Here is a 17,841-nt window from a genome sequence, read left to right on the forward strand (position 1 = left end):
ATGTGAGGGAGGAGGAGATCACTAAATGGCCACCATCTCCAGACAGGTAAGAAGTGCTGTGCAGAGGAAAGGCAGCTGCTTCATGCAGCCTGCATATCTGGCAGTACAGCATCACAGCGTACAGAGATCAAGGCAGCTCAGTCGAGCTGAATTAATTCTTCTACCAAAGTGAACAAAACCGTCCCAGTAGCTCCTAGTAGGCTCAGCTAACCTTTCCACCAAGCCTAGCCCTGACAGCCTCTTACACTGGAAAATTTTCCTCCCATTGCCACCTCACCCTCTTGTTAGCAGTGCCCAGACAGAGAGCTGCTGAGTGCCATACAGGTGGAGGCCCAGTACCCAGGGTAGCTCCCTCAAGACTCACCGCAAAGATCTTGAGGGAGAAGCTGACATAGTCCTGCCAGGCAACACACAGCACATAAGGCAGGTACAGCGTGAAATAGACAATGCCCCCACAGGCAGCTGCCAGGTTGGCCCTGGAGAACACAGTACTGATGAGGAAGCACTGGAGGATGGTCACAACACCGAAGATCGAGAGGAAAACAAACACCACGCTAGGGTCGCTGTAAGGCAGCAGATTCCCCATCTGGAAAGAAAACAACAGGCGCGTCAGGCTTTGGAAGGGCTCTCCAAGGTGGCTCTGCTACAAGCAGGTCTGCAGAGCTGCTGCTCAGGGTAGGCTGGGCTTGCCACCATTTGCACAACAGCCTTCCCAGAAGTGGGGCACTACCACAGGCACCTTTGCAAGAGCACCGAATTCACCACAGCTCCTCCTGCTGTTTTCAGCCACTCAGACCTGTTTTGTTCCAAAACCCTGTTCCCAAAAAATCGCTGGTGAACCCACACTCGCTAACTCCTCCCCAGTGTGCCAGTGCAGACCATTGCTTAGAAAGCTCTCAAGGCTCTAGATTCTGCTGCCGCAGACCAAACCAGTCAACTCACCTTAAGGATCAACACCAGCAGGCCTGCACTCATCAGGAGAGGAATGAGGCTGCTAATGAACCAGCTTAGCCAAAGGATGCCGTTGTCAAGTCCCATAATCCTCATTGTCTCCTTCAGCCGGGCTTCCTTCTCATACACAATGCCCTTAATTATCACAGCCACTGAGTAGATCCAGGCTAGAGTCATGAAGAGAGGCATGGAGCGGCTCATGACACGCAGAAATCTGAGAGAAGGAAGGAAAGGAGCCAGGAGAACAGTGTAATAAACATCAGTGCAACTTCAGGTATCATTCGAGGGCTAGCAGTGCATGGTGATGGCTAAGGCTTCACTGCACAAAGCAGTCCACGTGAAGGGCACAGCACAGGATCAGGGTCTCACCATGAGGGGAGACTGATGGGTCTAGAGCACATCACCAGCCTGGAGTGGGAGCTGGAGCTGCAAATGCCACTCAGTGGAAGAGCGGGTAGAGAGACTTGCCTTTCCTGGGGATTGCTCTCAACTGTCCTCTTTCCACTCTCCTGTGCCTAGGGCTCTGCCTTTTCCCAGTGCTATTTTTGCCTGTATCAGGTTTGGGGATACGGGCACATCTCAGGAATGCACTCTGTACATGAAAGTCCTGTACAGTGTTCCTGGGAAGGACTCTGCAAGTCATTGCATACACTAAATCCTCCATGCAGGTGCCCCAGTTCCAAGGATTAGAAACACTAAGGAGATTGCTCCCCCACTGATAGTAGGGACATAAACGAGTGACAAGAGCCCATGCCTCCCAAGCCACAATCCTCCTGGGAACTTTCGAAGCAGCCTGCATACATACATGTCATCCACATAGCACGGATAGGGCATCTGCTGCACATAAACTCCTGTCTTCTTCTCTGTGCCCGTCTGCACTCTGATGATGGCCTGTTCCACCACATCCTGCAGGTAGGCAAAGCCTCCCCAAACATAGCGCATGTCCTCAAAGGGGTCAGCACGAGGACCAGGATCCCAGTACCTGTACCAAGGGAACAAGACACTTCCATTAGAAATCCTCACCACTGCACCCCCTACAAGAAATGGCTCATAAGGCAGCATGTCAGGACTCACCCGTCCTTGATCTTGTTGGTCCTTTCCACGTTATCAATGTCCATGCGTATCTTGTATTTCACATGCGGAGGGAGCTCTATGCTGTTAGGAGCTATTTCAGTGAAGACTATGCCAGCCCAGAACCTCCTTTCATCCAGAAGCTCCAAGGACTTGTTTATAAGACGGACTTCCGTGGCCACAGGCTCCAGTTTGTCTAAGTTGACACACTAGACAGGGACAGATTCAGAAGAGTTTACAAGATAAGATGGCAAACCAGAATGTACTTAGTTTACATTTGGGAGGGAGAACTCTGCAATGGTAATGCCATGTCCAAGAGAAGGCTGCAGCACTGCACCACTTTGCAATGGCTCTTGGTAGCCCAGCAAGTTGCTAGAGATGACATTTTTTCCTGCTTGATGGTCACTGGCCAGTCAAACACATATCACTGAGAAATACCCCACTAAAGGTATTTTCTGGACAAGAGGTTAGGTAGCATTGTAATACGAAATATAGGATCCCATCCAAGCATCAATTTGCATAGATTGTTTCATCTTCTCTGTTACCAATAAACTAGGTCTGATTTGAAGCCTCTAAAAGTCAGTGGAGAGACCCAAAGGCTTTGGACCAGGCCTCTGACAGGTCAAGGTCCGTTCCTGTTTGCACCCATCTGCCAATACGAACAGGTAACAAGTAGAACAAGTTTCGTTATTCTCTATGTCTTCTTCAGCTTAAAGCAGCTTCATCACAGTCCCCAGCTAAACCCCCAGACTGAAATATGACCTGTTACATTGCCTAAGCCAGCAGCAGCTCTCAAGTTGCCCAGTAACAACAACAGGGTGGGAAACCACATGCAGTGGCCAAAGTGAGAGTTTCAAGAACGAGGCCTACAGTTAGGTTCTTACATCTATATTTAGGCACCTGAACCAATGGTATTTTCTAACACGCCGTGCACTCAGCCCTACTAAAGCCTGGTCATTTACAGAAAATGGACTGAGGAACACCTATCTTTGCTTTCCAGGAACGCCCTGCCACGCGAGTGGAGACCAAGCTGCTGCCCACCCCCAGCTCCTTGCCTGCACTAGCAGGATCTCACCTCCATGAAGCGAGAGATGGTCTGAATAGCCCGGTCTGTCTCATTGAAGGCATCCACCCAGGTATATGCAGAGCCGTTTACTGTCTCAAAGTCCTCCAGATGGTTCGACAAGAAACGGGCAACGTCCTCCACCGTCCAGTTGGAAGCTGGCAAGTGCAGGTCCCAGAGCACTTTGCCTTTCAGCAGCGTCTGTAGATGTTTTGTTTTCAAAGGAGAAACAGTTGTTGAGAATTAATGTTAGATCTCCTCTCCCACCATGAAAACAAATACTATCAGGGAGAGTGCCTTTTAAAAAGGTGCAGAGAAGATCAGTGAGGTGGGTTCATTCCTCTTACCCTCCCATCGCAAAGGATGTATCCCCGGCCCCCACCCGTACAGCTACACCATCGGGCGTGCTTTGCAGGCTGGCTGGCTGCTGCTGTGTCCCGACACCCACCCTGTCCTGATGCCCACTGTGTCCCGACGCCCGCCATGTCCCGACACCCGCTGTGCCCCGACGCCCACCCTGTCCTGACACCCGTTTCCCAGGGAGAGGGCAGCAGAGAGCCACGCACAGCCCTGCACACGCAAACCAGAGCTTGCACCAGCAAAACCGGTAAGAGGGAGATGCGTGTTCAGGAGAAACGAGTTCGGTTGATGGTGGCTGCCAGCTCTGCTCGCTTCTCCCCAACAGAGCTCTGCTCCCGGCAGGGATGGAGAGGGGCTGCGGCACGGCTGGAGGCTGAGCCGTCACCGTGTGGAGTGGAAACACCAGCACCGGAGGCCAGATGGCTTTTCTCACATATTTTGCTGTTGCACCATCCGGGCTGGCTGAAGCAGCCCTGTACAGCCATGATGTTGTGCCACTCTGTTCTCCTATCTGGGACAGTGTTTTTTTTCACCTGGTTAATTGATAGCTTTCCGAGGACAGGCTATTGCCCCGCTATCTGTACGCACAATGCCCCACACAAGTGAAGTGCAGGTAGAAGCACCTGGCATTGAAACAGAAACCAGTCCTCTGGGCAGACAATATCAGGGTAGGCAGGAGGGGAGCATTAATTGTCAAGGACACAGTTGCACTGAAGTAGGCGAGAGGAAAAAACCACCCTGCATTAGAGAGAAAACTGTAGAAATCCTAATCAATAAAAACAGGAAATGGACTTTCTCTTGGAACAAAGAATGAAGTGGAGAGGTGAGGAGCTTCCCCATGCTCTGCTGTCACCAGCAAAGCAGAAAATAATGCGTCACACGGTTACAAAAACAGCACTGCGAACTGGGAAAACAGAATAGGCCAAGCTGGTAGAGGGGAACATACGAAAGGGAAATCTGAGCAAACAGCGACCGGCTGTGCTGCACTCTCTTCACATTCAGTCTCCCAAGGGTGGCTCACACCACTGTCCCCAGCGGGAAGGGCACCGTGCCTGCAGGGAAGGGGTCAGCCTCATCACGTTCAGGGGCAACATGACATCTCCGTAATTCCAGGGGCACGCTGTCCTCCCTGAAGTTAGCAGCTGCGAAGCAGTTGGAAGCTGGAAGTGCCAGAGACGGGCAAGCAAAGCCCGTTCCTCTCCTTCAGCAGAAAGCCATACGCCAAACAGACTGCACAACCCAGAGAGCTGGGAGGCGATGACCGGTTGACACCCAGCAGCATGGCAGCCTCAGTGCCTAGCAAACTGCACAGGACTGACCTCCTCCTTGAAATCAGCCACAAACAGGCAACTCAATGTTTCAGCCTATCCGTGCTGCGCCGCTAAGCTGAACGGGATGCTGCCCAGGAGCTGCCCAGGCATCGACAGTGAAGCACTCCTGCTTGTCTGAACTGCAAAGGGTGACAACAAATGAACCCCTGCTACTGCGCCAATACAGAGGAGGAGACCAGGCTGACTGGAAGATCAAGAGTTAACTACCAGAGCCAGCAGGGTTAGCAAGCAGCATAAAATACAAAACCAGAAAAGCCTGGGGTCATTTAAATAAAACTAAATGCAGCAACATTCTGTTTTCGAAGGGCACGACTGCAAACCGATATCCAAACCTTGATTTTCTGTCTGCACTCTGCAGCAAACGGTTCAATTCACAGCTGGTGGCCCTGATTCTCACCTCCCTGATGCCAACATCTACAGAATCAACTTTCATAAAGCCAACAGAGGCACAGGAGTGATGAAAATGATGTCTCTGACCCTCCAGTATGTGATGTTGATGAGGAAGTGCAACAGGGCAGGTCAGAGACTATACACTGGCAAACAAGCAATGTACTTTAAGGCTTAAAAGACCTATGCAGGTCTCTGTGTAATGGCTGCACTGCAACACCCAACCAGCTGCCTTGCAGAGACGTCAGAAAAAGCTTTTTGTGTTTCTCTGTTGCACGATGTCAGTTTTACATCACCGTACTTCCAAAGACATCAGCACAGGGTGCAAGGATCCACCCCTCAGAGTTGCACCTGAGGGAAGCAATGGTGAACTAAGCCATTTCAGCAGATAATGCCTCAGTAATGCAGGTCTAACACCTGGCACAAAACTCCAGGGAGCCAACACGCTAGCAGAAAGCGTGTCAAATCCACACAAGGCTCCCAGACCCTTCTTCGTGGTCTAGTATGCACAGCACGCTACGAAGCAGTCAGCTGCAGGGTGATGTTTGCTCTTCTCCCATGAGCACCCAAGTATTACTAAATTAAGTGCACCATGCAACTCCAAATTAAGCTTTTACAAGATTTGTGCCAGATTACTGCCAGGCATCTAGGGTCAGCTCCACCATAATAATAAACTTTCAATTCCTACTGTACCCAAAGAGGCCCGAGGCCACCTGGCACCTCCCAGGATCTGATCTAGGTACATGACCGCTTGCTTTGCTGCTGTCGTGAGAGCATTGTTGTGGAGAACTGCACAGCACAGAGAGCTGAACATGTCACCAACCCCACAGGTCCCCAGTTTACACAAATACCCCAAGTCAGATATTCATACCACTTTCGGGCAACACTGCGGAAGAAACAGCCCATTTCCCCACAGAGGCAGATTAGAAACGGGTGTTAAACACACACTGCTCCTGTTAGCAGCAGGCTGTTACACGACGGAAGGAATGCCAAGCATAACGCGAGATTGGTACAATCACTATGTTCTTCAAGAAGGGGATCCATCCATAACACTTCTCTGCCTAGCTCAGCACTGAAGCACCATCTGAAACAAATATTTCATCACTTATTGCAGAAGATGACAGTGGTGGTTCTGGCAAGGACAGCATACTGACCCGAATGAGATCCATTTCCTGACTGCTTTCCATAAACGTCCAAATCTTTGGGCTTATCTCCTCCCACATCCCCCCGAGGTCACGAAACACACCCAGTTCCTGGAACGTCTTGTTCACCTGTCGGCAAAGAGGAGAGGAAGGTTATTTCCAAAAGCTGGCAGAGATCCACTGAAGACTGAGAGGGTGCATTGACCTGTCAAGCGAAGTACTGAGTGCTGCTAATATTCAAACGGCAGCTCAGCTTCTGCAAGGACCAGACTAGGGAAAACCAAGTGCACTTGGAAGCAAAACAACAACAGGCAGTGTGGATGTCTGTGGCTGAGCACTGCTTTTCAAGGCTTGGTGTGGAATGACTCTGCCTTGGAGATGAAGGGCACATGGAGGCAGCCCCTCCTCACGTGCCAGAAGAGTCTTGCTGAGGGAGCTCAGGGAACTAGAGAGCACATTAGGCAAACCACAATCTGAAATGATTAAGGATCCGCTGACCAGCCTGCAGCGGAAGAGAGGAAGCCTGAAGACTTATCAAGGTCTTCCCACATCAGAGATGCAAAGCCTGTGGATAATCAAAAGGCATCACCCGGAAAGCTTCCAGTCAAGTCTATAAAAAGAGTTCAGCCTCACCTTTTCTGACTGAGCCTTCAACAGCAAGTGCATGGGAGGTGAGAGACTAGGGAGGCTGTGCTTTGCAGGCAATCCTTTCTAGGCTTGTGTTTGGGCCCAATTTAACACAGAGCAGCTCAGCTGCACAGCCAGAGGACAGACCTCATTCTGCATATCAGAGGACAGGGCTAGAGTTACCTCACTCATGACCTTCCTTATAGCTGGTGTGTCTGGAGTGTACAAGACCTTCCCAATCAGCAAGGGTTTCAAAGCCCTCCAGATAATCCTGGAAAGTGGGCTGGATTCCAGGTTCTTCATCAGCTCATTGCAGTAGGGTGCTGAGGAAGAGAGGACAAGAGTGAGTGGCTGAACAGCACCATAACAACTGCAGCAGGCATAACACCCTGCTCGTGTGGGTTTTAAGGACAGTCACAGCTGAAAGCACAGCATTTGTCAGACAACAAAAACCCTCCTCCACCACAAAGCTCCACAAAAGACCGTTTCAGTCCAAGCCTCCACGGTCTGCCCAACAAACATGGAACACCCAGGTAGCCCCCACCATTAAGAGCCACACTGCTAGTTATGCACCGCTCACGCAACCCCACTGCATGGCACAACCAAAATTTGTCCGGAAAAGGCCAGATTTCTAAACGCTGCCCATGACTGTGCTCTCTCTCCCCTGAAGGAGGTCCACTGCATGGCCTTCTGTGGAGTCCACATGAGGCCCTTGGGAATCCCTTGGAAATCCCTTGCATGTTGATATCCTCGATGGCCCTAAGGGCATGTGCAGGAGGTAGCATGTGTATGGCTTTCTGGAACAGCAGCAGGTACACTGTCCCTCGCGACCGCCTGCTTTCATCTGTGGAAGTCTGGGAAACACTAGCGATGACAACCATGAAGTAGATGGGACCTTAGGCCATGCCAGGATTACACTTACTTGTGGAGTTATCATAGAAGCTGGCTACATCGTCTTCAGTGCTGTTGCCCCCGAACAGCGCTTTGTAATTATTATCCTCATACCAGTTGAGGGATTTAATTTTGAGCCCTCCACCTTCGGGATGGCCACACACAATGCGCGACACAGCCTGGTAGATCTGAGTAGAGGAGTTTGAGACATTCACGTTGGTCAGGAACATCACCTCTTGCCTCATGTCACTCCAGCTCTTCATGCTCAGCAACTGGAGGGGGAGGTGGCATAAGAAAGTGGAAGCAGGGATTAGGAACAAGATTAGTGAAAAGAGAAGATCTTGCCACCCTACTTCAAATTGTGCAACTGGTTTAGAACAGATGAGAATCCCCTTGAATACAACATCAGCAGTGAAGACCAGAGAAAGCACGTTTCCCCCCACCATGGTGGAAGAACACAGAGGGATGTTTCTTCTGTGCACGCACAAGGAACGTGCCCTCTCCAAGCTCTTTACTCGTAAGTTTTCTCCTCCAACGCTGTGGGTGGCTCCTGCCCTGCCTGCCCTCTCCCGCGGAAGCCGCTCCTCCTCCCAGTTGCACACCAGCTCATGTTCCAGTGGAGCCCGCTCATGCCAGGCGGGGTGGGGTGCATCGAGTCAGAAGAGGGGGTAAGGAATAAGAAAAAGCAGCTCATGGGACACAGGCTGGATGAGCTGCAGGCCTCAGCAGTGTCACCTAGCACAATTCCACCAAGGCCAGCCAGCAAGCCTCCACTGATTAACACCAGACAGCCAGTTTGACCTCCTAGATCCGTATTGCGTGTCCCCGCCCCAGCACCTCCCTGCCCCTCTGTCAAAAACATTCCCAGAAAACCCTTGAAAACAAGCCAAGCTGCAGCCTGGAGGCTGATTGAGCTGTGCACACAGCCAGCCACATCAAGGAGCCTTCTCCTGCCCAGCCAGCCTGACTTCAGGCTCGAGCTGACCACACACAACTGGCCAGGATGATTGGTTCCTCCAGACTCATTCATTTGACATAAGCATCTACCTGCAGTATGTCGTGAATAAAAGCACCAGGCACTCAGCATGAGGCATTCACTGCATTAATGTCGCCATACTCAGAGGCATGGCCAAGCTCATCACAACGGAAAACGCAACGCACCTCCATCAGCACTGGTTTCACGCTACACTCAAGCATTGCTCTCAGATGCAACAACATCAGCAGAGGTGTATCCATACAGACTAGAAGTCTGTTTATCTCAGTAACCTCTGTGATGGTGACAAGTGGGCGTTAGGAAAAAATAACGCAACGGCAAGAATGTAGGATACTTCTCCCAAGCAACCTTCCAGCTTACACTTATTTTCAGCTCAGGGAATCTCTATTTCCTAACCCTCAATCAGTTTCTTCCATGGCAAGCTCCTAGAGTTTTGAACATCCACAAGTATTTAGCATCCATCACATCACTGGAAAGAATCTTCTCTCCCCTCTCCTTAACTTGGTTATGGTTAGCTCCATTTGGTGCCGTGCTTTTTGCACTGGAAGCGACAGTGAACATTCAGTCCCTAACTCTTTTTTCTGGGCCACTCAACTCTGTAGACCTCTGTCATATCCCCAACTCATCTCTCTTCCAAGCTGACAAGTCCTAGCCTACTCCCTTGTTCCTTGTGTGAAAGTCATTCCACTTCTGAATGTCCGAATTGCCTTTCTCTGAACTTTTTCCAGTTCTGCTACCCCTTTTTGGAGAGGAAGGGCCTAGCCCTGTATTCCATATTGAACAGGAGGGAAATCCACAATTTTATATAGTGTCATGGTAACATCTTACAGCTGGTTCTCCATCCTTTTTTAAATCTTTTCTAGCATTTGATCTGATTTCTTGACTGCTACTGAAATATCAGGTGATGTTAACTCAGATGTTCTTGCTGTGCTGCCCAAAACAGCAACGTGCACTAATAAGAGCAAACAGAGCTGCTGAGACTCCTATTTGTAACTGCTCACCAGCCGCATCTCAGAAACAACTTCAGATGTGGTGGCCCAACTGCCCTGCTTTCAGAGACAATAAGCATCAGTCAAAGACCATCTGCCAGTTTTGCTCACTGTGCATGGGTTTTGTCACTTTTATTTAAATAAAATGCAGATAACCAAAGTCTAGGACAGCTGGCAAAGCCAGCCATCAACAATGCAGAAAGCGACGGCGTGCTGGACAATTCAATCCAAATCCACTCAAGCAGAGCACACCCAGAGTCCCTGACCTGACATGGGGAGGCAAATCTGACCCTTTGTGTTCATCTGTAACACTGGGCATGCTTTAGATGCACCAACATCTGGACAAAAATTCTTGATGCTGAACAACAGCTACTATGTGTCACATACACAAGGAGTCTCTATTTTTAGCTGCCTGAAAATACATGAGACTGATATGATGGAAGACAGCTGCGAGAACAGCTAAAGCCTGGAGATTCGGTACGCGTGGCCAGAGTGACTGCTTCAAGTGTACTTTCATTTCCTCACTACTCACTGCTGCCTTTGTCTGCAACCTGGTGCCACTCCATCTGGCTCCGCAGTGACTGACAGCACACTAGTATCACGGGACTTGAATGAAGGGAAAAAGTCACACAATAGCTTTTGTTGGTTACACGTGCTCATGTGGATTTTTGGATTTGATGATTCCTCACACAGAAGGCCACAGCTGCATCTCAGGTGTGACAGTCTGAGTGCCCAACTCAAAGGGACTCCTTGGGGAGTTTTTGGTACCTCAGGCAAAACAGCTGATTTTTCCTCAGCAACAAGTCAATGGCTTTAGCTAAAGTACCATGACCTCCCTAACGTGAGCAAAGGTACACAAATAGGAAGTGCAGCTAATCCTCATGAACGTAGGAGGTGTTACCCATCTTGTAGAGGGACTGCATTAGCAAATACATTTTTACACATAATTTTGAAACAGTTTGAGCAAGCAGCTTCGTTTCATCTTTGGCACCAGTAGCTTTACAATTGACATGCAGAGCTGCTCTGTTCACACCACTGGAAGCAAGCACCTCCTGTGAGAAGGTTTACTGAGCAGTTTCTTCTCGCAGACATCAGACCTCTTTTAAGTGTTTCTTAGTAGTTGTCCTCGCTCTTGGTGTTTAATCTGCCCTCCTGGGTTGATTTAAAGAGCCCAGGGACACAGATCCAATCAATCCCCATGCTCGGAGACAAATATTTTGTTCAGACCATTCTCTCATTAAAATTCCTTGCTAGAAAGGTTCCTAGACGTGGCACAAACAATAGTTCTCTCCACCCCCTCAAGCTGCTGCCCTTCGAAACAAGGGAGCAAGCCCCTCCTTTTCACACAGAAATCAGCCTGCCAGACAATAAGTAACTTTCGGTCAAGCCATCTGGAGCAGCTTGCACTGCACTCAGAGGAAAAAGCTGCCTTTGTTTGCACAGCGAAAGGGCAGAATAAAAGGTAGTCCTACCCAAAACAGTTGCCAAGCAAAAGGCACATTACCCCAGGACGTTTTCGGCCACATCAGCAAACTGAGTATCACATGGTTTCAATTATTTTTATCCCAGACAAGAAAAAAAGGCAAGCTGAAGTGACGTAACGGGAAACAGCTGTAACCCAACTCTGAAGGGCAGCCTCCCTGCTAGCTGCAAGCACTCTGCCGCGGTCTTAACCGAAGCCAATCCTGGAATCACCTGAATTTCACCGTAAACGGGACGCGGCGGCAGGCTGGGGGCCTCGGGGAGGGACGCGTGCCCGGAGCTGCCGGCTGGCGTGGCACGGTGTGTCACGGCACGGCACGGCGCGCCACAAGCTGCCGGCGGGCATGGCGCTGGTGGGAGCGGGGCGCGCTAACCCGAGGTGACCCGCTCGCGTGCGTGCTCGCCGAGGTTACTGCCGTTCACCGCGCTCCGCTCGCTGGCTCCGACGCAAGGCAGAGGACTCACGAAGGGGAGGAGGAGGCATTGTTTAGGTTAGATGGTTGTGATTTCTGCTGCAGGGAGAGCATGTTTTTGCCTAGTAGCAGAACTTCAAAGTCAGAGCCACAAAAAGCAACGAAGGTAACTTTCTGGCTCAAAACTACCCATCCCACCCCCAGTTTTGCACCTCTAACTTGTGCTAGGCATGTAAGGCTTTTTCCTTACGCCATCGTTTCACCTGCAAAAACAAATATTTGCAGTCTCTATAATGTCACTTTGCCACTGCAAATTGCTGTTTTTTTGCCAGAGCCTTTCTCAGCCAGTGTTGTGATGTTATTGCACTGGGTGCCCCACAAAGACTGGAAAACAATCTCTGCCCCAAAAAGCGAGTTAGACAAACAGCAGACAGTGGTCTACAGCTACTAAATTAGATTAGACCAGCCACATCATCTCTTCCACATGCCATACCCTCACTGCACCCAGACACCAGTAGATACAACCAAATAACCACTCTGACATGGTTGGCAACTACATGAAAAAGACAGAAAGGAGGCAAACCTCCACATGCAGTTTTGCAAGGCACTGCTAAGCAGCAGATGCACTGGAAGCCCAACAGTTGTGCCACTGCTGAGAAGGCAAACCCCACGGAAAACGTCTTAATTCCAGCTCCTCCCATGAGAACCCAATCCTTCGCCACACACCTGACAAACTCCTACAGTGTTTGTAACTTGAAGTGCCAAAGCCTTGTAAAGTGCGTGCTACCTCTACCGATGCAGGGAGAACTGCTGTAGGATGGTGGGAAGCTTCGAAACATGGCAGGGATTTGACTCTGAATTGCTCTGAGGAGACTTGTACTTGTACTGGACTGCAGTCTAAGACAGCAATCACGGTGATGTGTTCTCCAGACAGGAAGACGGTCCTTACCTCTTTAACAAGCTTCCCAAGGCTCTCTTGCAAAACTTCCACAGTTTCTGACAGATCCCGCAAGGAGGAATTGAACGAAATTTGTCTCTGCAGGAAGAGAGAAAGAGAAACTACAAGTCACTGCAAGGCACAAATAAAGAAATTAAACCCTAGTAAACATTCTTGTAAAGAAAAGTAGTAAGGACTGTTTACAGGCAAAGTGCTTGACGGAGAAGACAGAGCTGGCTTTCTGTGCAACCTGGAGTTTAAAATACCCTGGGCTTCAGTGCCCTACAATGCAATGGGGACACCCCTTTCCTTCCTCACAGGTCAGGTATGCAGATGCCATAACCAGAACCATCTCAATAAAATGCTAAATCCACACACGCACACTTACAGTGCAAAGGATGGGCTGCATTCCAGGTCACAAAACAGGCACAACCTACAGGACAGCATGTGGACAGACCTGGAATCATCCAGGCCAGCACTAAGAAGGGGATGCAAAGTCTAACCAAAGAAGGAAAAGACCAGTTGGTAGAGGCAAGCTTTCCGTGGTACTCCACAGATACCAGCTCAGATATGAAGAACTCCTGCTGCAGTGTACATCAACGAAGAATTCCTGCTGCAGTGTATATCAACTTCATTACTCCAGTCCTCCTATCAGGCCTTGATGTTTTCATCTAAACCAAGGGTGTATTCTAAAACAACCAGCTTCCATGAAACAGCTGACACCCACCATCATTGCAAGAGGATGACTGACAGGTTTCCAGAAGCGAAAGGCAAAGCTTTCAGGAAACTATTTGCTCTTGCAGGGAGTCACACTGAAGACAACTCCTTGTTTCCAGTTGCTCTGCATCCAACTGGTGGCCTTGGGTTTTGGTTTGTGGGGTTCTTTTTGCCATCTGTCCACATATCTGGATCATCTTGCATGGGCAACAGCTGGACACAATCCTTCTTTCAAGGGAGTGAAGATTAAAATAATTTCCTAAGATTTCACATTAGCGGCTACACATTGCAGCATTTGAAAGCATGCTTAAGTTACAGCATTGTGACACGCAGAGGAGCAGACTTGATTTTAGCATTGGGTTTAAGCTTTTCATTTTCTCATCTTTCCTGCGGTAACTTCTGCAAGAAAAGTCTGAAGGCTTTCGCTTGTTCTAGCTGATTTGCTAGAGGGTGATAAGACCTGGCCAGTGCCAGCCGGTGCAAATGGGCACTGTTCCACTGCTCTGCTGGGGTATTTAAGACCCAGCTAACTTTTCTGATGCACAGCCAGTGCCTGCTCCAAAGCCAGCTGCAAATTCAGGGAGGGTCTCTACAACCTCTGCAGATTTCTACTAAACACAGTCCTTAAGGTTCAGATAGATCAGAACACATCATTAGGACTGAAACAAAGGCAATTCAAACTCACCACAGGCTAGGGCCTGCAAGACATATTTAAAGAAATACAGTCAGCAAAATATCAAAGCTACATAGCTGTACTAGCACTTTGGCAACAAGATGAGGAAGAAAGTCCTAGGTTCATGCATAACAGCAGACACATTTGTTCAGCTCCATATACCTCATCAAGCCCTATGCAGCTCTGGCTGCTCACTGTATTCAGAGGTGATTCAGGGGCAGGGTGGATGAGGAAAAGTTTTCTGATGATACTAATCGGTTCAGAAGAGTGAAAAGTCAAAAGTCACTTACAAAGGATTAGTGAAAGGCCTCATGCTGACACACCGTTACAAAGTGCCAGATGAAATTCAGTGCTGCCAAGTACAGTACATAGGGAGAAGACAGTTCTACCTTAAGATATCCTTTGATGGCTCTGAACTAGCTACTGCCACTCAGAAAGATTTTAGAATTACAGTGATAAGACAGATCAATATCAATATAAATCCATGCTGCAATCCCAGTTCTCTAGCACTATGTTCAATTTTGGGTCCTCCATCTCTGAAGGAACACAAGTATAGAAAAAAGCCACAAGTATGACTCAAGGTAAGAATGGCTTTTGAAGGAAGAAGAATAAACCACAGTTCTTCCAATGGGACCTGTAATGACAAACAGAGGTTATCACAGAGGTCTGTAGAATTACAAGTGGGATGGAGAATGGGAACAGGGGATGATTACTCACTGCACCTCATCATACAGCACTAGAGGGCTTCCAGTGAAAAGACCAGTTTAATATAAACCAAAGGAGCTACTGCACACACAACTTAAGACAAAATAGAGAAATTCTGTAGATACTATGCAATGCTGAAGTTACAGAAACTTAATGTGGGTTTGAGAAAGGCTTAGAAGAAATCATTAAAGGAAAAAAAAAACCTTACCCAGTGCTATTCAATACCAAGATCCCAGCAGTAGCTGAGAACATCCAAGTCGCAAGCTACTGAAGAACAGGACATTACACTGAGCAACTACTACTATATACTTGCCCCACACTTGCATTCTTTCTTGTGCCCCTATTATGGGCTGCTGCTCGACTAGCACTAAGGGGACACTAAGCTGAAAAGGACTTTGGTCTCACCCAGCATGCAAGTCTTCGGTGATTCAAGGAGCTTGCAAATCTTGCCCTGAAATATGAAGAAAACCCACCTATCCTTTCACACCCCACTACCCTGACCTTTCTTTGTGAACAAATTCCCAGCAGTCCAAGTTCATTTCTCACCAGAACTTGCAATGATAACTTTGCTACGGAGGGAATTTTGCTTTCTTTACCATCACCCTTTGCACCCCAAAGCCCACTCGGGGAGTTTTTCACAAGGCCTGTCTCCAGAGACAATGACAACAATCAGTCACAAGTGGCCAGTCTTCTTTGTACAGATGAGCACATCATGATTTTACCTGGAAAATAACTCTTTGCAGTGGCTCATTAAGTAAAGTAGTTCATTATATTCAGAAGAGCCCTCTAGATTCAGGGTAGCTCCAGTAAGATTGGTCCCACTGTGAAACTGTCTTTAGTAGGTGTCTGCACTACATCCTTTGAGCGGGGCAATGACTCATTTTCTGGTGAAACGCAGCAAGAACATCGCATGCTCTTTCTAGGCACACTGTGGAAAGGCAACGTTCTAGCTGGTTTTGAGCAGAACTGCCCCGTACAACTACTGTGTTAGTGGCTGGGAAGTCATGCCTTCCTCTGGACTTGTCTTCTGGGGCAACCAACACCATAATAGTCTTCAGGTACAGACTGCAGTGAGCGGACTCTGTGTGCTTGTACGCACATGCTGCAAGACTCGAAACAGAGACAAACACTTGAGATGACTAGAGTTGATCGCACAGCCAGGCTAAGCCTTGAGTAAGTCCACCTGTCAGCTCCTGCAAGAAGGATGGACAACTCTGTTTCTTTAACGTGCAGGAGAATGCATGTGTTTGAATTGTTGGGAGGTCACAACAAAATTCAGCCACTGTTGGCATCATACAGCTGACTGTTTCTGCTTAATAAGACCACTTGGCCATGTTTGCTTTGAAATAGTTATTACAACTCTATACTGATCTCAGCAGTAACTTTACACTGAACTTTGCAGAAAAATCATGTGCTTTAAGCTTCTGCTTTTGCTTCCTGGGAGTGGAAGTCCCAAAGTACAGCTGCTTAAAAGCATGGTATCATCGTGCTTGACTGAACACTCAAAACAGCAAGGAAAGCCACAAGTTCAGCTGCAGCATGTATTTACATTAAGCGATGTTTTCTAAAGCCATTTTTCAACTGGAATGCATTTATTATTCAATGCTTAGTTCATGCTAATCATATGACAAAATACCACCTGTATTATGAAGGGAGAAAAAACAACTGGACTTTCACTTGCTCACCCACTCCTTCAAGCCCCACTATAGTACACGAGCCACAACATATTTATGGCTTATTACAAACCCACACCACTGGAAGTGAGCATGACAAAGGCCTTCCTCGGCAGCGCTGCAGAGATGAAATCTCACAGGACCAATCTGAATGGTCTCTGTCATTTAACCTTTCCCCCAAACCATTTTCGAAACTGGGGAGATTTGCAGAAGGAAAGCTGTCCCACAGACAGGTATTTTTATGATATGTGTTAGTCTCCACCCACAACACCACCAGTCCACTGGGACACCTCTGACTTACTGCCATTGCTCTTGCTAACCAGGGGTGCCTGTAACCTTTCCCAAACTGTGCAGTCCTTCCATGGGACAACTGCTGGCCTAGCACCGGGAGAAAGCCGAACAGGAAATCTGTGTGCATGCAATTAGAGGTACTGCTTCACTGTTGCTCTCAAACCAGCTTCTCCTGCCTCACAGTTGCACTGACCACACCCAGCGCAAGGCAAACCTCAAGAAGAGAAGGTGTGTCCACAAGTGGCTTGTACAAGATGTCCTGTGCACTGTACTACTTACCGTTGGCCAAAAGGCTTCAGAGAGTGGGTGAAGATAAAGACGTGGGTCCTGGAAAAGGGAATTTGACTTTTTGAAACACTTCTTGCTTCTAGCGGAGTGAATACTCTGTCAAGAAGGTCGGACTTGATGATCTCAGAGGTCTCTTCCAACCTATGATTCTATGATTCAACGAAGAACGAAAGCTGATCCTCTGTCTCAGTGCCCTGTGATCACTCCCAGAAACTCTGCTGGGTTTTGTTCTAAACAGCCAGCCCCTATATAGGTTCTTACATAAGAAGGAACAAGGAGACAAACCTTAACCTCCCCATCATGCCTCTATGTGCTTGGCTCTGTTTCCTCATCCTACAGAGCAGGCTAAATTGAGGTCTTACAAAGGACCAGGCGTGCAGCTAGAAACGCTAGTGGAAAATTTTAACCAGAGGTCCTTCTTTGTCTTAACTGTACTACTGCACTTTGGGTAATGCTCAAGCTGTTCCGCATAGAGCAAATGAGCAGGTATGTAAAGAAAAGTGTTTGGTTTTTGCCTTTCTTTTTAAAAAAACTTCCATAACAGTGCTGTGACATTTAGACCTCACGCATTTCACCATGCACACACTTTAATTTCCTTTTTAAAACTATGCTCTGTCCATAATTTGCTAATAATTACTGTTTTGTTGTGAGTTATCCAGAACACACCTAAGCTTCCCTCAGGCTGCAAACGCACACACACTTTGAGCCAGCAGAAGCAGGTGTTGACGTCAGAGTCTCAGTCCACACCCCGCCCCCCCCCGACCCCTGGCTTCTCAATCTTGCACCCTCCCCTTCATGTTTCAGCCCAAATGTATGTGTAAGCACACAATCAGGCCAATTACTTTTCATCTGGATC

The 17,841-nt window shown here is 48.4% G+C and overlaps 1 protein-coding gene across 4 annotated transcripts in view; it reads right to left on the minus strand.

The window, feature by feature from the left end:
• Positions 1 to 17,841, minus strand: part of ABCA1 (ATP binding cassette subfamily A member 1) — a 100,566-nt gene that overhangs the window by 26,208 nt on the left and 56,517 nt on the right. For all 4 annotated transcript variants that reach the window (XM_075410708.1, XM_075410706.1, XM_075410707.1 and 1 more), the window contains 9 exons: positions 12,651 to 12,737; positions 7,855 to 8,095; positions 7,116 to 7,255; positions 6,318 to 6,434; positions 3,098 to 3,286; positions 2,026 to 2,231; positions 1,757 to 1,933; positions 943 to 1,165; positions 365 to 586 (listed from right to left, as the gene is read on the minus strand). In XM_075410708.1, the coding sequence (XP_075266823.1) occupies positions 365 to 586; positions 943 to 1,165; positions 1,757 to 1,933; positions 2,026 to 2,231; positions 3,098 to 3,286; positions 6,318 to 6,434; positions 7,116 to 7,255; positions 7,855 to 8,095; positions 12,651 to 12,737 (1,602 nt within the window). The remainder of the gene's footprint in view (positions 1 to 364; positions 587 to 942; positions 1,166 to 1,756; positions 1,934 to 2,025; positions 2,232 to 3,097; positions 3,287 to 6,317; positions 6,435 to 7,115; positions 7,256 to 7,854; positions 8,096 to 12,650; positions 12,738 to 17,841) is intronic.

Source organism: Opisthocomus hoazin, chromosome Z (genome assembly GCF_030867145.1).
Source record: "Opisthocomus hoazin isolate bOpiHoa1 chromosome Z, bOpiHoa1.hap1, whole genome shotgun sequence".
In the NCBI taxonomy this organism is placed as follows: Eukaryota; Metazoa; Chordata; class Aves; order Opisthocomiformes; family Opisthocomidae; genus Opisthocomus; species Opisthocomus hoazin.